Below are 23,704 nucleotides of genomic sequence, written 5' to 3' on the forward strand. Positions count from 1 at the left end.
CAGGTCAGCATGCACGAGCTCTTGGTTATGGAACACGGGTAAAGGCCACAGTGATTGTCGCTGGGGGACACAGCTATCCTGAGATAGCTGAGAGAGCCGAAAGCCTCACCTTGGTTAGCTCAGCTGTCTCCTGCCAAATACAGAAGCCAGAACACATAGTCTCCCCTCGGGTGTACTCGGGGTTGGGTGGATGGGTGGGCAGCGTGACCGACCTGAACGCGACGACATATGGGTCACTGTAAGAGAAGGAAGCCTGCTTAGGAGCAGTTCACAAGTGTATTGAAAAGGTGAGAAAGGAGCAGGATTTTATGCTAACTCCCGAGTTAACCCTGCTCAGATCAATGCCAGGAAATGCAGGTGGCAGAACTGCCCCACAACTGCTGGCCCAACACATGCTCAGTGACAGAATGGAAATGACCTCTGCCTAGAGATTCACGCATGGAAACACAGCACTACACGGTCACAGTCCACCTTCTGCTTCTGCATTTCTTCTTGTATTGACTTCAAAATAAGTAACATCCAAGATATCTTGAAGTGATTTAAAAAAAAAAAAAAAAAAAAGAAATCAACTGAAAACAATGAGGACAGAAGGTGGGGTGGGGCGGGGCGGGAGGGAAGCTGGGATCTGGCCTCTATCTACAAATCTCATCACTGTGGCTTCAGTGTCCTTTGTGTTTTTATCATATTGGGTATCGAAAGCAGGTAAGGTATCCCTTCCCCAGGCACACTAAGGCAAATACATTGCAGTCAGAGCGAGAGCTCCCAATCCACTTGGTGCCAAGGGACTGGAGACTCGGATTTTCAGGAGCCTAAGGGAGTCAGGCACCCAGCTCCTACTGAAATTCAGTTTCCTTGAGACTCCTCTGAAATTCCCAGCCAAAGAACTGGGCTAAAAAGAAGGCTAGGGTGAGAATAGTCAGGAACAGCATGTGACAAGTATTCATCTCCTAAACGGCACGCCTATGCTCACCCTTCTCTAGGAAGGGGTAACTGGAATGAGTTCCCCGAGTCTTTCGCCAGAAGGCATGATGTCCAGACCCTGAATCATTCTGTGGTTCTTCTCAGAACCATCTCCAATACAAACTCCTTCTGGACTCGTGGGCCCCAGAACGGGGCACAGGATTCTAGTAGCAGTCGCACCAGTGCCAAATAGAGAGGTAATAAACCCTGCCTACTCCCATTTGATAGTCTCTTTTTTAATAGAGCCAAGGATCACACCAGCCCTTTTGGCCACAACATGGGGACTCATGTTCAGCTGATTGTCCCCCAGGATCCCAGTCGTTTTCACAGTCACTGCTTCCCAGGAGAGTGTCCCCCATTTCTGTAAGTAGGCTGACATTCTTTTTTCCTAGCTGTACGAGCTTACATTTAGCCATACTGAAATCCATACTTGTTTACACGCAGCTTACCAAGCAATCTAGAGTGCTCTGTATCAATCTAGATCTTATCTGCAATACAAAAAGCTACATATTGAAACACACCCATATTCTATATGCAACAAGTTACTTTAGATCCCTCTTGCAGCCAATTGTGCAGTGAAAAGCAAGTTGTGTAGCAGTGCCAATCACTCCTCTGTGTGATGTTTTCGGATCCACAGAGATGAGGCTATGAATTAACTATTTTCATGGTAAAGTATTTTTTCACTCACTGGCTCATTGTAAATATTTGCCATGAAAATGATCCTTTCTTCAGTAGGTCATAAACCAACCATCTTGCAAGGGCTGTGCATCATTGGACTTAAGTATGGGGTTCCAGCAACTGATCAATACACTGCACTTGTCTACCATAGACACTGAAAGACAGCCCAGACACATTTGAACAGGAGAGAAAGCACCATCTGTGGGGATTTTAGAGAGAGATTCATAGATTCATAGATATTTAGGTCAGAAGGGACCATTATGATCATCTAGTCTGACCTCCTGCACAACGCAGGCCACAGAATTTCACCCACCACTCCTACAAAAAAAAAAACCTCACACCTATATCTGTGCTATTGAAGTCCTCAAATCGTAGTTTAAAGACTTCAAGGAGCAGAGAATCCTCCAGCAAGTGATCCGTGCCCCATGCTACAGAGGAAGGCGAAAAACCTCCAGGGCCTTCCAATCTGCCCTGGAGGAAAATTCCTTCCCGACCCCAAATATGGCGATCAGCTAAACCCTGAGCATATGGGCAAGATTCATCAGCCAGATACTACAGAAAATTCTTTCCCGGGTAACTCGGATCTTACCCCATCTAATAACCCATTGGGCCTATTTACCATGAATATTTAATTACCAAAACCATGTTATCCCATCATACCATCTCCTCCATAAACTTATCGAGTTTAATCTTAAAGCAAGATAGATCTTTTGCCTCCACTGCTTCCTTCGAAAGGCTATTCCAAAACTTCACTCCTCTGATGGTTAGAAACCTTCGTCTAATTTCTAATCTAAATTTCCTAGTGGCCAGTTTATATCCATTTGTTCTTGTGTCCACATTGGTACTGAGCTTAAATAATTCCTCCCCCTCTCTGGTATTTATCCCTCTGATATATTTATAGAGAGCAATCATATCTCCCCTCAACCTTCTTTTAGTTAGGCTAAACAAGCCAAGCTCCCTGAGTCTCCTTTCATAAGACAAGTTTTCCATTCCTCGGATCATCCTAGTAGCCCTTCTCTGTACCTGTTCCAGTTTGAATTCATCCTTCTTAAACATGGGAGACCAGAACTGCACACAGTATTCCAGGTGAGGTCTCACCAGTGCCTTGTATAACGGTACTAAAACCTCCTTATCCCTACTGGAAATACCTCTCCTGATGCATCCCAAGACAGATAGCTTTTTTCACAGCCATATCACATTGGAGGCTCATAGTCATCCTATGATCAACCAATACTCCAAGGTCCTTTTCCTCCTCCGTTACTTCTAACTGATGCGTCCCTAGCTTATAACTAAAATTCTTGTTATTAATCCCTAAATGCATGACCTTACACTTTTCACTATTAAATTTCATCCTATTCCTATTACTCCAGTTTACAAGGTCATCCAGATCCTCCTGTAGGGTATCCCTGTCCTTCTCTAAATTAGCAATACCTCCCAACTTTTTATCATCCGCAAACTTTATTAGCACACTCCCACTTTTTGTGCCCAGGTCAGTAATAAAAAGATTAAATAAGATTGGTCCCAAAACTGATCCTTGAGGAACTCCACTGGTAACCTCCCTCCAGCCTGCCAGTTCACCTTTCAGTAGGACCCGTTGTAGTCTCCCCTTTTAACCAATTCCCTATCCACCTTTGAATTTTCCTATTGATGCCCATCTTATCCAATTTAACTAATAATTCCCCATGTGGCACGGTATCAAACGCCTTACTAAAATCTAGGTAAATTAGATCCACTGCATTTCCTTTGTCTAAAAAATCTGTTACTTTCTCAAAGAAGGAGATCAGGTTGGTTTGGCACGATCTACCTTTTGTAAAACCATGTTGTATTTTGTCCCATTTACCATTGACTTCAATGTCCTTAACTACCTTCTCCTTCAAAATTTTTTCCAAGACCTTGCATACTACAGATGTCAAACTAACAGGCCTATAATTACTCGGATCACTTTTTTTCCCTCTCTTAAAAATAGGAACTATGTTAGCAATTCTCCAATCATACGGTACAACCCCTGAGTTCACAGATTCATTAAATTCTTGCTAATGGGCTTGCAATTTCTTGTGCCAATTCTTTTAATATTCTTGGATGAAGATTATCTGGGCCCCCCGATTTAGTCCCATTAAGCTGTTTGAGTTTCGCTTCTACCTCAAAAATGGTAATGCCTACCTCCATATCCTCATTCCCATTTGTCATGCTACCATTATCCCTAAGATCCTCTTCAGTCTTATTAAAGACTGAGGAAAGTATTTGTTTAGATATTGGGCCATGCCTAGATTATCCTTGACCTCCACTCCATCCTCAGTTTTTAGCGGTCCCACTTCTTCTTTCTTTGTTTTCTTCCTATTTATATGACTATAGAACCTTTTACTATTGGTTTTAATTCCCTTTGCAAGGTCCAACTCTACTTGACTTTTAGCCTGTCTCACTTTATCCCTACATGTTCTGACCTCAATAAGGTAGCTTTCCTTGCTGATCCCTCCCTTCTTCCACTCCCTATATGCTTTCTGCTTTTTCTTAATTACCTCTCTAAGATGCTTGCTCATCCAGCTTGGTCTACAACTCCTGCCTATGAATTTTTTCCCCTTTCTTGGGATGCAGGCTTCCGATAGCTTCTGCAGCTTTGATTTAAAATAATCCCAGGCCTCCTCTACCTTTAGATCCATAAATTCTTCAGTCCAATCCACTTCCCTAACTAATTTTCTTAATTTTTGAAAGTCAGCCCTTTTAAAATCAAAAACCCTAGCTGCAGATTTATTTTTATTAATCCTTCCGTTCAGTTTGAACTGAATTAGCTCATGATCACTTGAGCCAAGATTATCCCCTACAACCATTTCTTCTATGAGGTCCTCATTACTCACCAAGACCAAATCTAAAATGGCATCCCCTCTAGTCGGTTCAGCAACTACTTGCTGAAGGAATCCATCAGCTATCGCATCTAGGAAAATCTGAGCCCTATTATTATTACTAGCACTCATGCTCCAGTCTATATCTGGAAAGTTAAAGTCTCCCATGATCACACAGTTTCCATTACTATTTACTTTATTAAAAACATTAAAAAGGGCTCTATCCATATCCAAATTAGATCCCGGCGGTCTATAGCACACCCCAAGCACTATCCCAGGGGAGGCTCTAATAGTTTTCTTCCCCAATTTAATTTTTGCCCAGACAGTTATATCCATTTCATCGCTTCTTATTTCTTTACATTCTATCTCATCATCGATATACAGTGCTACTCCACCACCTTTACCTTTATTTCAGTCTTTCCTAAACAGCACATACCCTTCAATACCTGTAGCCCAGTCATGACTACTATTCCACCAGGTTTCTGTTATCCCTATAATATCTGGTTTCACTTCCTGCACCAGTAGCTCTAGTTCCTCCATTTTGTTACCTAGGCTCCTCGCATTAGTGTACAAACATCTTAATTTTTGCTGTTTGGCCTCACTCACATTCTGTACCCTATTAGGCACGGTTATTTTACTACCAGTATAACCTATTAGACTTGTATCTACACTGCCCTTCCTCCTACCTACGGCTGTATCCACTCTTACTTCATTTTCTTTCCACTCAATGCTAAATTCTGGCGTGGAGATTACCTGGACATCTCCCAACCATCTCCCCCAAATTCCTAGTTTAAAGCTCTCTTAATCAGTTGTGCCAGCCTCCATCCTAGAAGTCTATTTCCTTCCCTACTCAGATGAAGTCCATCCCGAGACAACTGTCCTCTATCCATGAACGCCTCCCAGTGGCCATACATCCCAAAGCCCTCCTTATAGCACCACTGCCTAAGCCATCTATTGATAGTCATAATCTTGTCACACCTTTGTTGCCCTTCTCTAGGAACAGGCAGAATCCCACTAAAGATCACCTGAGCCTCAATTTCCTTAAGCGTCCTCCCCAGCCTAACATAGTCTCCCTTAATACTTTCCAGCGAGAATCTAGCCGTATCATTTGTTCCCACATGAAGGATAATTAGGGGATTCTTTCCCGCTCCCTTTAGAATCCTTTTCAACCTCAGGTCTACATCCTGTATCTTAGCACCTGGAAGACAGCACACCCTCCTATTTTCTGGATCAGCTCTGGTTACAGACCTATCTATTCTTCTCAGTAAAGAGTCCCCAATCACATAGACCTGCCTTTTCCTAGTGACGGTGCTATTCTCCAGTCTATCCCCTGTTCCCTCTGGCTGCAAGATCTTTCCATTCCCATTCTCCCTTGTAATCCTTTTTAACCCATCCTGTATCCTCCTGGGGCTCATATTTGGTGTAATCTCCATTAACTCTTCCCCTTTTCCTATAGGACTAGCTGCTCTTCTCTTCTTCCTTGCCCTTCCACCTTCAGTGACTACCTGCTGAGCCCCTTCTTCATTTTCCAACTCTGCAAACCTGTTCCTAAGCTCTATTTCTCCTTCACTAGCCCGTCTTTTCCTCTGCCTAGTTCTTTTAGTCACATGCTTCCACTGACCACTTTCCTCACCCAGTCTCCCCTCAGAATTCCCCAGTCCTGCTTCCATCTGCAAGTCTGAGCTTTTCCCTTCAGATACCTCATGTCTTTGCTCCATAATCTGCTCAAACCCCTTCCTAAACTCTACCAGACTTTCCACCTGCATCTCCAAACCTCGGATCTTTTCCTCCATCAGCTCTATCAGACGGCACTTCATGCAGACAAAACTCTTACCAGGTGCCCCCACCAGGATCATGTACATACCACAGCTTCCACATCCAGTCATCTTCATTGTGTCTTCTGCTACATGGGTCACTCCCACTGCCACCTCTGAATCTGTCATAGCCTTCCCACCTAAATCCTGTTAATCTGGGAAACACAAACCACACCAAAACACCACCACCCACAGCAAAACCAAACCCCACAAGACAAACTCCCCTTTCAAACTCCCACTCAAACTCCCCTGTTTACAGCTCTGTCTGCTAGCTCCTGTGCCGCTGCAGCTGTCTGTGCCGCTGCCTGACTGGCTGGCTGCTACCTTTATAGGACCCCTAGTCAGTGAAGCCCCGCCCCCTAATCAGGGCTCAGCTTCTCTCCCAGCACAAAGCCCCTACAAGCCTCTACACCTACAATACAAAACCAAACACACACAAATACCTTCTCCTCCAACAGAACTCCCACTCAAACTCCCCTGTTTACAGCTCCGTTTGCTAGCTCCTGTGCCGCTGCAGCTGTCTGTGCTGCCAAGCTAATACTAAGCACAGACTTTGTAGCTCTAAAAGCTACCACCACACTGACCAAACACGAGACGTTTCCAGCCCCAGCACTGCTGTCCCTGTTCTGTGCACTGACTGCCAGTGAGTGAAGAACGCTGAGCCCTGCACAGGGTAAGCCCGCTAGACCCAACATGCCACTGGAGCCCTGCTAATTTACGTACCCTTCATCACAAGGTTTTCTTCGTGACGCCAGGATGACAAAGTCCTGAGGCTTCTTTTCCTGACTAACCGTCTGACTAAGCACGTGGTAGATCATGTCGTCTTCATCAACTTGCTGCACGAGCTCAGCGCTCCTGGAAAGAGGCAAAAGGACATCCCAGAAAGGATTCAGGCTGACTTCCAAGATGATGTCATCTTCCCAGCACCAGGACACCAGACACCTTCCCTTAAAAGATGTCCTCCCTCTCTCTCAAGAGTGTTCCATCGTACGTAGGGCCCTACCAAATTCACGGCTGTGAAAAATGCATCCAACCATGAAATCTGATCTCCCCCAAGAAAGCTGGTGTCCAGCCGGGGGCTCCTACCCTGTGCATGGTCCAGCTGCTAGTTCCAGCCAGGGACGGGGATGGACCAAACATCCTCTTCCCCTGCAAAGACTGCTCCCAGGGCAGGTCAGACCCACCTCAGGGAACCACCCCAGCCTCTCCATGGCTCCAGCTGTTATTACGCCCACCCCTATGCGGGGAGCCAGTATCTCCCGCTGTTGTCACCTCTCCATGCAGGCAGCTGTGGCTCCAGCTGTCAGCCCCCCACTCAGACAAGAAACAGACAGAAAAACCAGGCCTATGGTAACCTGTCCCCCATACCCCGTGACCCTCACTTCTCTGCTGCTGCTGCTAGTGGTGTTGGTTTTAGAGCTGGGCACCTGGCTAGCAGCCTTCCAGCTCTGAAGGCAGCACCCCTGCCAGCAGTAGGGCAGGGGTAAGGGTGGCAACCCCATGACCCCCCTCCCCCACAGTAGCCTTGTGACCCTCCCACTCTGACCACCTTTTGGGTCAGGACCCCCTCAGTTACAATACTGTAATATTTTAGATGGAAATATCTGAAAACCTGAAACTGACTAATTTTAAACCCCCGTGGCTGTGAAATTGGCCAAAATGGGCCATGAATTTGGTAGAGCCCTAACCATATGGTGTTACTCAGCAGTAACCCAGAGACTTCAGATAGAAGCAGTTCAAAGCCAGAGAAATAACAGCCAAACAAAAGCCAGTTAGGACAAACGTACAATCAGTCATAGGGATCAGGAAAAAAAAAAAAAAGCTTTCTCCACTGTAGTAGAGCCACCTTCCCAGATATATCAGCTTTCCCAGGGACTACAGGCCAGATTTTTAAACACATCTAAGCACCTAAAGATGCAGGTCATGAAAATCCCCCTGGGCGCCTACCTGCCACTTTGGAAATCTGACTCTATTTGACTCCCTGTAGTACAGCATTTTCTTAACAAAATTAATTGCTCCAAACAATTCTCTTTTAGTCACATCCCGAAATCCTTATTAGGCTAAATATCTGCTGCCTTCTGTGGAAGTTCATACTTGGCTCTCCCTTGGCAAGAGGCTGAGCCAAACCCCACTACTGTCAACAAGCTTCAGATCAGGCCCTGAGTTCTTCAGCTTCTGACCCCAAACGTTTCAATTGTATTGTCAAGTAGGATGCAAATCCTTTTCACGTATCATGACATGACACCTCCTGTACCTTCTCGGTCCGGTTTTGTTTATCTTTGAAGGATGGGATTGGCCTGAAATTAGGAGGTCGTTTCTTAGCCTTTCACTGGGATGTTTGGTTTTGGTGGAGGACACGAGGTTCGTGGCTGGGATCAGAGCCACAAAGATCACCGGCTCACTGTGTGACCTGGGAAAGTCATTTCACCTCCTTGTAGCTCATTCAACCCAGCAGTAAAACTGACTAAGGAAGTCCAGAACGCTCCCACTGACGCACACACGCACCCCACCCTCTTGGAGCTGACAGTCCCTGGGAAAATAAGTTACAGCTCCTTAAACTTCACAGGCTGCTCCTGGGAGTGGAGAAGTCCTGGATTCAGTGCAAATGAACAACAGGACAGGCCACCCACCCGAGGCTGTAGTACTGGAAGAATGAGGAGCCCTTACAGAGGTGCCCTCTGTGACGGATGCTCCAAAGATTATGGTATCCATTTTATAAGTGTTTTATGTATCTGAATGGGCTAGGGATTGTATTTCTGGCTCCATGGGGCAGTTACAGCGTTTCCTGCAGGAACTACAACCATTGGGGGATAATTCATGCAAATTCCCATACAGCCAGGTCTGGAGAAGCCTCATCCCCTGGGGGAAATTGCATAGACTGATTTGATGTGGTTCATGGGGCCTGGCAAACAAAGAACTGAAAACTGTATGAAGTGACCACTTTGATGTAGGGAGAGGGCCCCCCCGCCCACACACTCACACTTTTTCCAAGACCTGCAGGACATGAGACAGTGACCCAGACACACAAGACCTGCTAAGGACCTGAATGACTCTGAAGCCTGCCAGGGTCTCTATGCTGAAGATGGGTGACTGCCTGCTAAGCAAAGACTTGCATGTAAACTGTTCATTGTTTTTAAAAACATTTTCTCTGTAATGCTTTTCTTCTGAAAAACTAGTACTTGATTTATGGAGGCTGACTGGTTGCTGGTTAACCCTGCCATTGCCTTAGAGAGAACAGGGCTTGACCTAAAGTTAGATCTGCTGAGGTGATTACCATGAATTGCAGTCTACAATTCCCAGCCCGGAGAGAATGGACAGTGGGATCCTGCCCCAAGGAGAGCTGAAATCTCAAGAAGGCCACAAAGGGATCAGAGGTGCAGTTACTTTGGGAACTGTGACACCCTCCTGCAAAGGATATTTTAAACCAGACAGGCGTATGATCCTGGCATAAGATTCCCCCTCTCAGTAAAACCAATTCTAATGACCATCCAAGGCCATGGGAGAGCTAAGAACATATGTTGGTCATAGTGTATAGTCACAGTACAGCAACTTCATGGAGTTGGGAAGAGGACTACGGCACACTTTACAGGAAGTTCGACCCCTTTATAGAGGACAGCAACATAGAATGTTAAAGCTACGGGCCAGCTCACTGCTGTGGTTACACGCCTCTGCCAGCTCGCAGTCTCAACTGCAGTCCTAGGCTAACAAGACTAGAGGTGTCACCAGCATGCGGGCAGAACACTTGACTAACTTGTGCCCGGGGCTGGTCTCCAGAAGATAAAAGCCTTGCTACTGTCACCAACAGCTAAAGGAGAGTCTTCTTCCGCTCAAGTGGCAGAAACTTGTGCTTTAGGAGATAAAGGTCCTGGATTCTATTCCACCGTACAACCTGTGAGCAGTGTGGCAGCCAGCTCCGCCGTCGGTACATATCCAACCACGGACTCCCTACACTGTACGCTACTGGTTTTGGAGTGGGGTGGATGATGGAGGGGAAAAAGCACTTTGCATGGCTTGAATGAAGAACCGTTTTGGAATGGGAAGTTGCTTTGAGGCAGGAAAGCCAAAGGAAAGAAATTGGGGGCCTTTCTCCCCCCATCCCCAGTAAAACAGGGACCATCACTCCTAACATGTTAGCTGCCCTCCAAGTACTCACGCATAATATCTATCCCATTCGTGCCTCTTTCTTAAGTCTGACAGAAGGAAGAAAGCCTGCATTGCATCAATGCAGAGGGACATCTCTATTCGGAAGGAGAGGTACTGGTCTTCCTCCAGCGTGTACATCCTGACCTTTGAGAGGGAGACAGACAGAACAGGTGAGAGGCACAGCCTGCTGTCTTTGTTAAAACAACATTTGATTTTCCCCAAAAAGATTCCTTCATATTTTTACTTTATTATAATATAACCAAACAGCTTTGATCTCTCTCTCTCCCCATTACATTAACATGAAGAATCACATATCCCTGGTGGTACACGAGGCCTGTGTTTTATGAGCTGGTTCTGGTGACACCATTAAGCCCCAGGAGTAAAGCACAAAACAGTTGTCCAAGAGAAGTTTACAGGCTAGCTAGCCTGGGTGTTGAATGGAAATGGGTGAAACTGAGGACAGCTCTGGTTGGTGGGTTCCGTGGGATTTACTACAGCAGATCATACGGCATCGCTGGAAGCCATGTATTTTACATGTACATAAGTGTGTGTATGCAGTGTACGTTTGGACGTATATGGAACGTTGATAGTATAGACACACATTCATTGAATACATGCGGTACAACCCCCTTTATTCAAAGTGTTGTGGGGACATCAAACGCTTTTGGATACACTAGGATTCAAGTAACTGGGGGTGGGGAATGACTGAAACATTTCCTCTGATCTTAACATGAGTTGTTTCCACTCACTGTAGGCAGCCCAAGAGACTAAGAAGGCCGTGTTTACTTGGGGGTGTGGCAGGGTTAAGTACCTTGTCTATTTCTGTGGCGAGTACCCAATTGGTTTTCGCTACAAGAGTCTTCAGTGCAGAAACATTGTTGTAGCTCAGATAAACCTACATAAAAACATCATAAGAAAACACAGTAGAAATCACTTTGACCTTCAGTTATGTTTTCCTATATCTAAACTCATTGGATACTATAGCAAAGCTTGCAGCTGCTCGGATACTGAATTAATCAGAGTAAATCAGGGGTTAAGAAGGAATTTATTATTCCAGTTAAGATCCCTATAACACATGCTGTTTTAGGTAAGGTTTCATCCTTCTTGTTTCCACAGAACATATTTATTCATGTATAAACTTCTAGCTGCTACTTAGTACCTGCTGCTGGGCCTTCCTACAGCACATGGGGATTAGATGCCAAGGGAGGATATGACCAATACTTACAGAGACAGTTATTTTACCTTGTTACTTTGGTCCCAGGGCACTGACAATGGCACTTTTGTCTGTTCACAGGAAATGATGTATTTTCTAGGGAAAGCAAAGAGAATTGCTTTTAGTTACAGCAGTACTGATCTTCAGTATGCGGCAGGGAAAAGGACATCTCAAACCCATGCTGGTGAAAGAGAGAGACAGTGACGTTAGCAGCCGTGTTTTTGACTTCAACAGCTTCTCCAGCAATGATCTACAAAAGGAGTGGAGGAAAAACACGGTCATCTTATGAATATCTTGGGACCAGGATCCCAGTGGATTGAAACAGCCATTTCTTCTTGGCTCAACTTGAGGGAGCTCAGAGCAACAAAAGCCTCAGAAATCCTGCACATCATTTGCCGGCGGAAGGGAGAGGCACAGGGTGAAAAGAACCTTTAAGGATTACTTCTGACAAAGGCCAGCAGTGGTCTGAATGAGACAAGACTAAGGCCTCGTCTACACTAACACTTCTGTTGGTCAGGGATGGGAGGGGCCTAAGCCACAAAGTTCAGGGCTGGATTGGAACAGGAAGGGCTCCCAGCTGGGCTTTCTGGTCAGGCAGGCCGATCTCTGCAGGTGGTCAGGGAGTGGCATAGGCAAGCTATAAATGCATGGCTTCCACCCAGGCACCCCCTCACGGCAGCCCTGCAAGTGGCCCTTGGCCTCATTTTCCCTTGATTTCTCAAATAACCCACGTACTCTGAAGGCTCTACTGAGTAATTTATTACCAACAGTCCCACTACCATGAACCAGAATCCCCTCAGCACAGTGCTAACAGTATATTCATCCTAACAGTCCAACTCCTGCATCTCTCCCCCACAGCCCAGCCCAGCCCAGCCCCCAGGTACAGCTGTGGTGTTTCCCACCCCACCCCGCCCCTCTAGCTGGGGTGTTTCTCTGCCCTGTTTCCTTCCCAGCTATGGTTCCAGCTCTTGCCCAGACACATCAGCAGGCTCACGCCTCCATCGTACCCCAGGCTTTGGCCCTCTCTGGCCAGCAGGCATCTCCCTGGGCTGCTCTCAGCCTTCAGCGCTCTCTGGCCTGGGGACATTTGCAGATGACCCTCTGATCGCCCTCCTCTTTCAACAGCCTGATCTAATGCCATTGCTCAACCAGGGAACTCTTACCACTCCGTCCTCCAGGGGAATCCCCTCCCTGCAGCTCTGCCTGTGAACTCGCTTTACTTTGGATTCTCCCCCATCCTGAACTCTGGGTTCTAAGCTCGCCTGCCAAGCTCCCTCTCGGAGTTCTCAACTCCCCTCTCAGGCCCCTGAACTCTCATTTATAACTCCCCCAGGCACCCCACCCTCCTCCTCACACCCAGCTGGGTCACACTTGGACAGGAACAGGAGAGCTGAGCCTACTTTCATTTAATGGGCCAGCTACCCTGTTACACATGCAGACAAGACCCCAAACTAGGAGCCAGGAGATCTGGGTTCTATTCCCAGCTCTTCCTCTAACTTACTGGATAACCTCTTTGGCAAGTCCCTGAGAGCCTCTCAGGGAAATGGTTTTGGGTGCCCACAATCCAGGACCTGCTTTTCAGAAGTGCTGAACACCCACCAACTCCAAATCAGATCAATGGGAACCACACCTGCCCAGGCCCTAGGGTCTAAAGCAGGGTGCCCAAAACAGGTTGCTTCTGAAATCTGGCCTTAGCATCTCCATTCCAGTTTCCCAGTCTGTTAAATGGGGATGGTACTTATCCACCTTTGTAAAGTGCTTTGAGAGCCACAGCGGACGTGTTACTGAAGAGTTCGTCATTCGGTTTGTAACAAAATCTGAATCGTTTGTGTTTGGAGGTGCACAGCAACCCAAGCTTGGATTAGAAGAGCTTGGGTTTTATCACTGGAGCAAACACTATATTTGAACTGTGCACAAACAGCAAGTCAAATTTGCAGGATGCTGTTTATTTAGGGTCATTTGATGGAAACCTTTACTGTAACAGAAAGGATCAGAATTCATCCCTGGACTGGTGTAGTGAGTGAACAGCTGATGCTAGACTCAGACAGATACAGCACTTCTTAGGGACCACGCGTTTGTTCTCATATTGGCCTGGGGCTCAAGGGAAAGTTATGAAACTCCTGGAAGCAGGAGGGCAGATGCCACAAGACATTCCAAGAAGAAAATATTTTCACTGCTTAATTGCCACACTTCACTACAATCTTATTCTCAGGGACTGAGATACTGGGGTATAATTTGTCTGAGAACACCAGATCTGTAATCAGAGACATGATATAACCAAGGTGAAGAGTTGAAAAGTAACAAAATAAAGCAGCTGTCTCTTTTGCAAGGCTTCATTGCAACCACATGACCAGAGAGGACTCCAGGAATAGGGATTCACAATGGGCGGAGAAGACAGGACTCCAATTGCACAGGCAGACAAAACAAGTGGAGAGACTGGGAGAAAAATAATGTTCATAACAGATGTAAAACTGACCAGAGGCCAGCTTCCCACTTTCCTGCAGATCAGGGGCAGCAGTAAGAAGCCTGTTAGGGCGAGGAAAATTCAAGTCCAGAGAAGAGCCATTAAGGATCTAGAAAACAGGGCTGGCTCTAGGCACCAGCAAAACAAGCAGGTGCTTGGGGTGGCACATTTCTTGGGGCGGCATTCCGGCGCCAGCCATGCCGCCCCTAGAAATGTGCCCCCGCTGCCCAAACAGCTGTTTCGCGCGGCAAGCCTGGGAGGGAGAAGCCGAGTGGTGGCGCGCTCAGGGGAGGTGGCGGTGGTGGAGCGGAGGTGAGCTGGGACAGGGAGCGGTTCCTCTATCCCCCCCCTCCCCCATTACTTCCTGCGCTCCCCTGCCCACCCTTGCTCACCTCCGCTCTGCCTCCTCCCCTGAATGCGCTGCCTCTCCCTCGCCTGAGAGGGAAGGGGGAGAAGCGGAGCGGCGGCACGTTCAGGGGAGCAGGCAGAGTGGAGGTGAGCTGGGGCGCGGGGTTGCGGTGGGGGAAGCTGCAGGAAGCAATGGGGGGGAATGCGGCAGAGCCGGGGGCAGGACGAGCCATGAAAAAGAAGTGGGGGCAGCCAAAATTTTTTTTTGCTTGGGGCGGCAAAAATCCTAGAGCCAGCCCTGCTAGAAACCACGACCTATGAGGGAAGATTGAAAAAACTGGGTTTATTCAGTCTGGGGAAGAGAAGACTGAGGGGGCACATGATAACAATTTTCAAGTACATAAAAGGTTGTTACAAGGAGGAGGGAGAAAAATCATTTTCCTTAACCTCTTAGGCTAGGCCAAGAAGCAATGGGCTTAAATTGCAGCCAGGACGTTTTAGGTTGGACATAAGGAAAAGCTTCCTAACTGTCAAGGTGGTTACACACTGGAATAAATTGCCTAGGCAGGCTGTGGAATCTCCATCATTAGAGACTTTTAAGAGCAGGTTAGACAAACACCTGGCAGGAATGGTCTAGATAATACTTAGTCCTGCCATGAGTGCAGGGGACTGGACTAGACGACCTCTCGAGGTTCCTTCCAGTCCTACAATTCTATGATTCTCCAAAATCCAGTCAATTACTGGTCTTGGATGCAACTAGGGCTATTATCAAGGTTCTGCAGATACTCCATTAAGCTGAAAATAGCAGCTTCCAGGGGGAAAAACTGACTATCCAATATGTTACTTTTTCACTGCTTGAGGGGACGACATAAGAGGTGTGTGCACTCTTGTAATAAATAATAAAAAATAATAATAAAATTTTGCACTTTTTACCCATAGTTCTAAAAGAGTTTTACAGAGGCAAATGAGCATCATTATGCCCGTTTTACTGAAGGGGAAACTGAGGCACAGAAATTCAATGATTTGTCCAACTCTCACAGCAGAGCCAGGAATAAGGACAGCAAGAATACAAGGAGCAATACACAAATGGAACACATGATAGAAGTTGTTTGTTTATTCCATCTTACCCACTAAACCGTACTGCTTCTCTTGTCCTCTGAGAGCACCAAATATTCAAGATCTTTAATCCTGGCTCTGGACAAATGCTTGGTAGTCTTGGGCAAATCACTTAGCTCTGCCTCAGTTTCCCCAAGAATAGAGTGAGGTCAATAAATTCTTCCCTTCATGCCCCACAGGAGGGAGATAAAACTGAATGATTATAAAGCACCTCTAAGATGCGTAGCACTAGAAAAGGGCTAATCACTATGATTATTACAGATTGATCTGGTCTAGCTATGTATTTTTGTGTTCTGTATCTGTGCAGATACTATAGTGCATTAATCACCAACGTATCTGGATAGTGTAGTGTGTTTTGACAATAATGGATGTATAAAATAAGCATAGCCCTGTGATGCTTTGTTTTATACACAGTTTCTACTTCTGAATTCAGACAGACAGTTTCTCCTGTGCTGTCCCTACCATCTTCTCTCTCTCCAGCTCCCCTACAGAGATCTGCGTTATGTCTGTGTCTTCCTAACATTCTATCGTTTGGCACTACACCACTTAGCCCTCAAGTACCTTTTCACAGAATCGTGGGAATGGGACCTCGAGAGGTCATCTGGTCCAGCCCCCTGTGCTGAAGCGGGGCCAAGTTCATCTAGACCGTCCCTGAAAGAGGTTTGTCCAACTTGTTCTTAAAAACCTCCAATGAATTACAGAGATTCCACAATCTCCGTCGGATCATCATCGTCTTTATAGCAGCCCTTAACGTATTTGAAGATTGTTATCAGGTCCCTCCCCCAGACTTCTTTTCTCAAGACCAAACACGCCCACCTTTAACCTTTCCTCATACATCAGGCTTTCTATACCTTTTTTCATTTTTGTTGCTCTCCTTTGGACACACTCATATTTTTCCAAAAGTGTAGCACCCAGAACTGGTCACAGTACTCCAGCTGAGGCCTCACCAGTGCCGAGTAGAGTGGGACAATGACCTACTGTGTCCTACCTACAATACTTTGTTCATACACGGCAGACTGATGCCTCTTTAGCAACTGCATCACATTGTTGATTCATAATCAGTCTGTGATCCATTATAACCCCCAGATCCTCTTCAGCCATACTACCACCTAGCCAGCTATGCCCCATTCTGTAGTGCATTTGATTTTTCCTTCCTAAGAGAAGTACTTTGCACTTGTCTTTATTGAATTTCATCTTTGGATTTCAGACCAATTCTCTAATTTGTCAACGTCGTTTTGCATTCTAATCCTGTTCTCCAAAGTACTTGTAACCCTCTCCCAGCTTGGTTCTACAATAATCACACTTTCCACTCCATTATTCAACTCATTAATGAAAATATTGACTTGTACCAGACACAGGACAGACATCTAGAGGACCCCTCACAAATACCTCCAGTTTGACAGCAACCTGCTGACAATTACTCTTTGAGTACAATCATTCAGCCAGTTGTACACCCCTCTCATAGCCATTTCATCCGGAATGCATTTCCCTGGTTTGTTTATGAAAATGTCATGCGGGACTGACATTTTCCTTACTTAAAAATTCTCTCTCTCTCTCCAGGTAGATCATGTCTACTGCTTCCCCCCATTCACCTGGCCAATAACCCTGTCAAAGGAGGAAATCAGGTTGGTTTTTGCATAATCTGTTACTTGGGTTTGACAAATGCATGGTGTCTATTTCTTATAACCCTATTATCTCTAGGTGCTTACAAACTGATTGTTTAATAATTTGTTGAATATCTTTCCAGGTATCGAAGTTAGGCTGACTGGTCTATAATTCCCTGGGTCCTTTGTGTTCCCCTTTTTAAAGATAAGTACTATGTTCATTCTTCTCCAGTCCTCTGGGACCTCATATCCTCCATGAGTTCTTGAAAACAATTGCTAATGGGTCTGAGATTGTATCAGCTTGTTCCTTAAATATCCTAGGGTACATTTCATCAGGCCCTGCCAACTTGAATGCATCTAATTTATCTACATATTCTTTAACTTGTTTTCTCTCTATTTTAGCTAGTTCCTTTCTCTTTGTTGCTAAGATTGCGTTAAGTATCTGGTCACAATTTACCTTCGTAGTGAAGACAAAATGGGCATTAAACACTTCATCCTTCTTGATGTCCATTATTAGCTCTTCCTCCCTGTTAAGTAGCAGCCTACAGTTTCCTCCATCTTTCTCTTCTTCCTAATGGATTTATAAGCCCATTTCTTATTGCCTTTTGTCCCTTGCTAGCTGAAACTCATTTTGTGCCTCAGACTTTCCGATTTTGTCCCTCCATGCTTGTATGATTCTGGCGTACGCATCCTTAGCAACTTGTCCACGTCTGCCCTTTTTGATAGATTCCTTTCTGATTTTCAGATCCTTAAAGAGTTCCTGATGGAGCCATACTGACCTCTTACTATTCTTTCTATCTTTCCTTCACATTGGGATAGTTGGGTTGCACCTTACTACTGTCTCTTTGACAACTGCCATCTCTCCTGCACTCCTTGGAGTGTCTTTCTGCTTCACGCTGAGCTCAGCGCCGAATACGTTGGGCTAGGAAGGCAACTGGGAGTCCGGCCTGAAGTCTAATCCTGTTTCCAACACTGACATGCTGGGGTGCTTTGAGGAAACCACTTGAAGTCTGGTCTCAAGTTTCCCCAACTGAACTCCCGGAGTGCTGGAAGGTTAAGTTCCTCCAGGCTTTGAGAAATCCTCACATGGAAGGTGCTATGTAAGTGCCAAATATTATCACAGCCAAAGCGTGCAACCTCTCCCCCACACCTAGGTGCTGACTTCCTGCGTTCCCGGGGGGTGCTCCACCCCAGGCCCTGACCCCACTCCACCAAAAGCCCCCGCCCCGTCCCTTCCCAGCATCGCTCCTCCCCCACCCCGCTCCTTCCGTATGCCGCTACACGGCGGGTGGGAGAAAGGGGGAGGAGCTGATCAGTGGGGCCTGATGGTAGGTGGGAGGTGCCCGGGGGAGGGGAATTAGCTGATCCACAGGGCTGCCAGTGGGTGCTGAGCACCCACTATTTTTTTTCCCCCATGGGTGCTCCAGCCCCGGAGCACCCACGAGTTGGTGCCTAGGCTCCCCCCACCACCCACCCCTCTACCTTCCATAGTACAGAAAGCCATGGGTTACCTCCAATTATCCCAGCCTTTACTGAGTTACCCGCATGTGATCATTCAGAGCAGAACATGGACTGGAATAAAAACACTGTTCTATTTAAAACACCACATTCCCCCGTTATTTTTCCCTGCTTAGTTTGAGGCGGATCCGTTTCACTCACCTGTCCAATCGGATTTTTTTTCTAGCACTGGCTTCTCGGTACCGTCTCTCGCCATCCTGTGGAACGGAAACACGTTCCTTAGGTTAAAGTTTTGGAAAAATAATTAAACGTGTTGACCGGAAAAAAAACAAAAAAAACGATTTTTCAGCATTAAGGAAGCGTATGCGCGAACCAATCCCGCAGCCTCTGCTGGTCTTGGTAACGGCCATAGCTGGGGAAATGCATGGAACGTGAATGGAAACACAACACTGATCTTGTCCACGCTCTGGCTACCAGGTTTGTTCTTGGTTAGCTCTAACCAGGGCTATTGTTTGCACACACTATGGTTAATGCATGGCAGGCAACCCTAGCCGTTACCAGTGTCTTGCCCCCACCAGCAGCTTCGGCTAGGACTGTCTTCCGGGCAGCAGGTCAGCAGCACTGGGTTTGTTGTTGTTTTCGCAGTACAGACAGAACCTCCCAACTGTGCCTGCGCGACCGGGCTGGCTGATTCTCCCACCGAGCAGTCCTCTCAGCAAGCCATCGCACATGCTGCTGGTGCTACTCCGTGTAGGTGCCTGGCCTGTGGGGAGTCTACCCCCTGAGGAGTCAGAACAGGGGAGGTGATCAGTTTTTCCCCAGAATGCACAGATGCAACAGAGCTACGCAATGTGGTAGAAGTGGATACCTAACGCAGCCGGCGCATCTGTGCTGTGTGGGAGAACGGGGGGGGGGGGGGGGGGGGCGGCGGCGGGGAGAACCTGCTGTGCAGACAACTCAGTTGTGTTTGTTGTAGCCAGGACACACGTGCATCCCAAATTGGTTACAAAAACGTGGTTGTACTTGTTATGTAGACAGGGCCACTGGCTGAAGGCAAGTTAGCATTGTGCAGCCATTTGACTTAGGGTAGAGGATACTGGTTAAATGCTTGTGTTGCATTACTTCCAGGCTCCCCTGCCACACTCTGCTGGGCAATGCTGCTGCTTGCCAGTTACTATGCTGGCTGTGAATTTCCTCTGATTTTCCAAAGGTGCTGATATAGCACCAATTGTCTTACAGCAAATATTTCAGTTTTACTGCCGTTGGCATTAACATTCAAGTCACTCTACTGATTTCACAAGAACTTTTTAAACACACGAGTCCGTCTCCTTCAGATTCCATGATTTGTTTAAATCCACCATGGTTACTGAGAAATTCATTACAGTTGACTCAGCATTGCGCAGTATCTGAGATCTGCTGCCCCAGAACCAGCCAACCACGATAGCAAGCTGCACTTGTTTCTCAGTGAATTAGATAAATGCAATACAATTAAAGGCTGTCAGGCTTGGGGCAAAACAAGAGTCAGCTACATCCTACTTCCCCAGATTCTTACATCACTGCACAAGACCACCGATGTGGGCAAGGTCACTTTCTAGGCCCTGATTATGGTTTCCATTCTTACCCCAGCTTCTGGTTTCACCATCGGAAGGGTACTGGGCTGACCCTCTCGATCCAAGACAACAAATGTCATAAAGGCACTGTTGATATGTCTTCGACTAACTTCCATTTCCTGTCGATAGGCCTCGACACAAACGCCAACCTCCATGCTGGAAAGAAAAAAGGGAAGCAGGTCATCTCTAGTGCCTGGGGCATAAAGCAACGCTACTACCTAGCGAAAGGAATCCAGTGTGCCATACGTTTCATTGCTTATTTACCAATAAATAAGCAGAGGAGCCTAAGAGTGGACCGACTAGATCAGTCCAGCTCAATCTGTAGGACACGAAAAAGGCAAGGACTCAAGCAGAGTGTGTGCAGCTTTTCAAATTTTGATGCAAGTTTTCAACAACATTTGAAATGTCAACAAAAAAGGGAAATCTTTGCAATGAAATCTGAAATTTTCCCCTCCAGTTTTTTGACTAAATCTGGTCACTGGAACTGGACAAACCACTCTATTATGTCAAGTAAATTTTACCCACAGACACACAGCTCCCATGGATTTTAATGGATGTTGCATGTACTTTGTCTGAGAGCAGATTTAGGGCCCAAAAGTCTATTTTGAAAATTCACTGCTTCTCATATGAGATTTAAGGAGGTTGATTTTGAAAACCCACAGTAAAACCGATTTTTTCCTGCCTGATGTTTAAACCTGGCCTGATCTATGTAGGAAGGAAGTAAATAAAGACACACAGTGATTGGCTGCAACAGACTAGATGATTTAACAGGTCTTTTTTATCTTTTATTTCTATTAATTTATTGATTGTGAATTTATTTTTATTTGAACCCATTTCAAGCTATTTGAGCCAATTCAGATTTATTCGCAGAACGATCTACAACCCGAACTTCTGAATCAACCTGATTTTACAGTCAGTAATGTATTCTGCAATTCAAGGGGAAAACACTGCTCTGCCTATCTGTTAACATAGCTGATCCCTTTATGTAGAACCAGATATTGAAATTGTTTTACAACAGATATTGAACATTGACAATTCCTTCCTGTTCAATTATTTTTCATTTGTGTAAATCCAGCAGTCAATAATTTTCACAGTTGTTTCCAAAGACAAGAGTGCAAGCTTCTGTTGAATGTTCTTATCAAAATCCATTCAAAACCCTGAACCAGAGAAAGATGTACCTGTTTTTGAATGCATTATTAACAATAGCTTTTAACAGGAGACGGTCCCCAACTTGTGATGGTCCCCTGAAATGGAACATTTCAATGGTCTTCAGAGTGGGGTGGGCATGGCACAGCCGGCTGTGGGAAGGGAGAGAGATTTGATTTTAAAAAATGCACTCAAAATGAGGAAACTATTTAGCCAAGCCAACATATCAACCAGTGTGCATGCCCTGCTGCTGGACAGAATAGCAGACCTGCACAAGTGTCTGTGCATAAAAGGGAAACAACTCAAGCCAGAGAGCCCTGAGAACAGGACAGGAGGCCAGTTCTTGCCAGGTGACACAGGTATATGCAGCCACCCCAAACCAAACACTTTGATGTGGCCCAGCTATCACCATTACACAGTCCCCAGCAACGCTCAGCCAGCCTGAGATATTTGGGGCTATTTGCTGCCCTCAGAAAGGCGGCCACTGAGGTCTGTATTCCCCTGAGAACACGTCTTTTGCCTCGGCCCCAAGTCTCTTAGCCCCGATTCCCCATGTTGTGACTAATCATTCTCCAAGCTCAGAGGGTCACTTGTGCAAAGAGAAGCACCCTTTTCCTAGCTAACTGAGGGAGCAAATGACGGGGACCACACTCTGTGCTTCCCATGCGGCAGGGCAAAACTCTGCCAATAAGCCACGACCAGATCAGCTCATTACAAGCCAGTCTCTGTAGTCAGGTCACTGGTTATACCTCCTTTCCACTCAAAGAAGGATCCTTACCTCCCCCTTCGTCACTAGAGCTAGAGAGAAAGGAGCTCGATTTAAATAAACGTCATCTAAAGAACAGAGTCCTTCACAGTGCATCTTCCTCCTGCTACTGCACTGCAGTGTTAGCATTTGGTAGGCGCCCAAATGATGGCGCGGGACTTGGGCCCACATTTATTTTGGCAGAGAAGCAAGAATGCAACAGTCACACAGGCAGTGGAAGGATACCAGCAGCCAACCCAAGTGCACCTGGAGCACTGTGTACATTTTATGATTAAATAATTGGGCGGGGGGGAAGGGGGAGAGAAATTTGGTCTGAATCTCTGCCGGTGCCCTTCAAGTGCAGCTGTTCTGGGGCTATCGTTCCCATTCCGAACAGAGATTACTCCTTGTTCAGTACAAGTCAACCTGAGAACTCAAAGTTAGTCTCTGAAGATCAAAAAACTAAACACAAAAAAGGTAGATGATGAAAAATGAGATAAGACATTTAACTCCTTCACTACCTCCCTTCCCATCGCATCACACACAGAGGATGCAGAATACACATAATTAATGCATACAGAGCACCATCTAATGGACAACTGCTGATTTATCTATGACAAAATACATTAGTCCTGGACGTCCTTCAAGGTTTATAATAAATATCACCCAGTTCTTATATAGCTCTTTTCATCAGTCACTCTCAACGTGCTTTATGAAGGCGGGAATCATCACTATCCCCTTGTCTACAGACGGGGAACCAGAGGCCCAGAGCAGTGAAGTGACTTGCCCCAGGTCATGAAGAAATGTTTCCAGGATCACAACAATACACTAGAAATCTCTCCCTGGTCACGACATCGCACCAGACTATGCATTTGTACATGAATCAGAAACACTGCCCAGCTTTGCAGAAAAGCTGCTTCCAAACACACACAGGGGAAGAATCCTCACAGGGGAAACGTACTGCTACCGTCAGGCCAAGGGCGTTACGCTCCCCACAACAGAGCTGCCTCACCAGAAGGAAGGCGCACATGAGACCGTGAAGCCACAGTCAAACTGATTCTGTGGGATTTATTTCGATGGTGTGATTCCCACCTCGTGTGAAGTGAGGCTTATGGGACCCAAAGATGCCCCCCCATGTCATCTTCCACACCTGACACAATGTGTTAAACCTTGTGGTGTGATGCAATGACGACATCGTGATATAGGAACTTGTCTCACTAGGCAAACGCCAAAGATGGCATCCCTTAGTCAGGCAGTCTATCCAAAGCTGGCTCCCAAGAGTAGCGCTCGGGAAGGGCAGTTTGAGTCCACCCCATCTCAGGCTGTGAGGGCTGGGCCTAGTCAGTATGCAGGGAGGAGATCCGCAAAGCTACATTGCCAGAGAGAGACAGTGCTCTTGGCACCTCACTGGTGGTGCTCTTCCCTCCGACTCAATGCCAAACCCAGGCCCAAGCAGGGCGCTGGAGTGCTGGGCTGTTGTAGGCCCAATGGCCTGACTGGAAAGAAAAATTAGGTCCTGACCATAGTGATTGTTAAAAGTTCAGAGGGTTTTTTCTTGGCAAGAACAG

The 23,704-nt window shown here is 46.3% G+C and overlaps 1 protein-coding gene across 1 annotated transcript in view; it reads right to left on the minus strand.

Moving 5' to 3' along the window:
• ACOT11 (acyl-CoA thioesterase 11) overlaps positions 1 to 23,704 on the minus strand; it is a 112,384-nt gene that overhangs the window by 2,232 nt on the left and 86,448 nt on the right. The window contains exons 8-15 of the mRNA XM_074961679.1: positions 21,424 to 21,543; positions 20,257 to 20,401; positions 18,837 to 18,892; positions 11,675 to 11,741; positions 11,244 to 11,327; positions 10,443 to 10,576; positions 7,013 to 7,144; positions 110 to 236 (exon numbers count right to left, since the gene is read on the minus strand). Of these exons, the coding sequence (XP_074817780.1) occupies positions 110 to 236; positions 7,013 to 7,144; positions 10,443 to 10,576; positions 11,244 to 11,327; positions 11,675 to 11,741; positions 18,837 to 18,892; positions 20,257 to 20,401; positions 21,424 to 21,543 (865 nt within the window). The remainder of the gene's footprint in view (positions 1 to 109; positions 237 to 7,012; positions 7,145 to 10,442; positions 10,577 to 11,243; positions 11,328 to 11,674; positions 11,742 to 18,836; positions 18,893 to 20,256; positions 20,402 to 21,423; positions 21,544 to 23,704) is intronic.

Source organism: Natator depressus, chromosome 8 (assembly GCF_965152275.1).
Source record: "Natator depressus isolate rNatDep1 chromosome 8, rNatDep2.hap1, whole genome shotgun sequence".
NCBI lineage: Eukaryota > Metazoa > Chordata > Testudines > Cheloniidae > Natator > Natator depressus.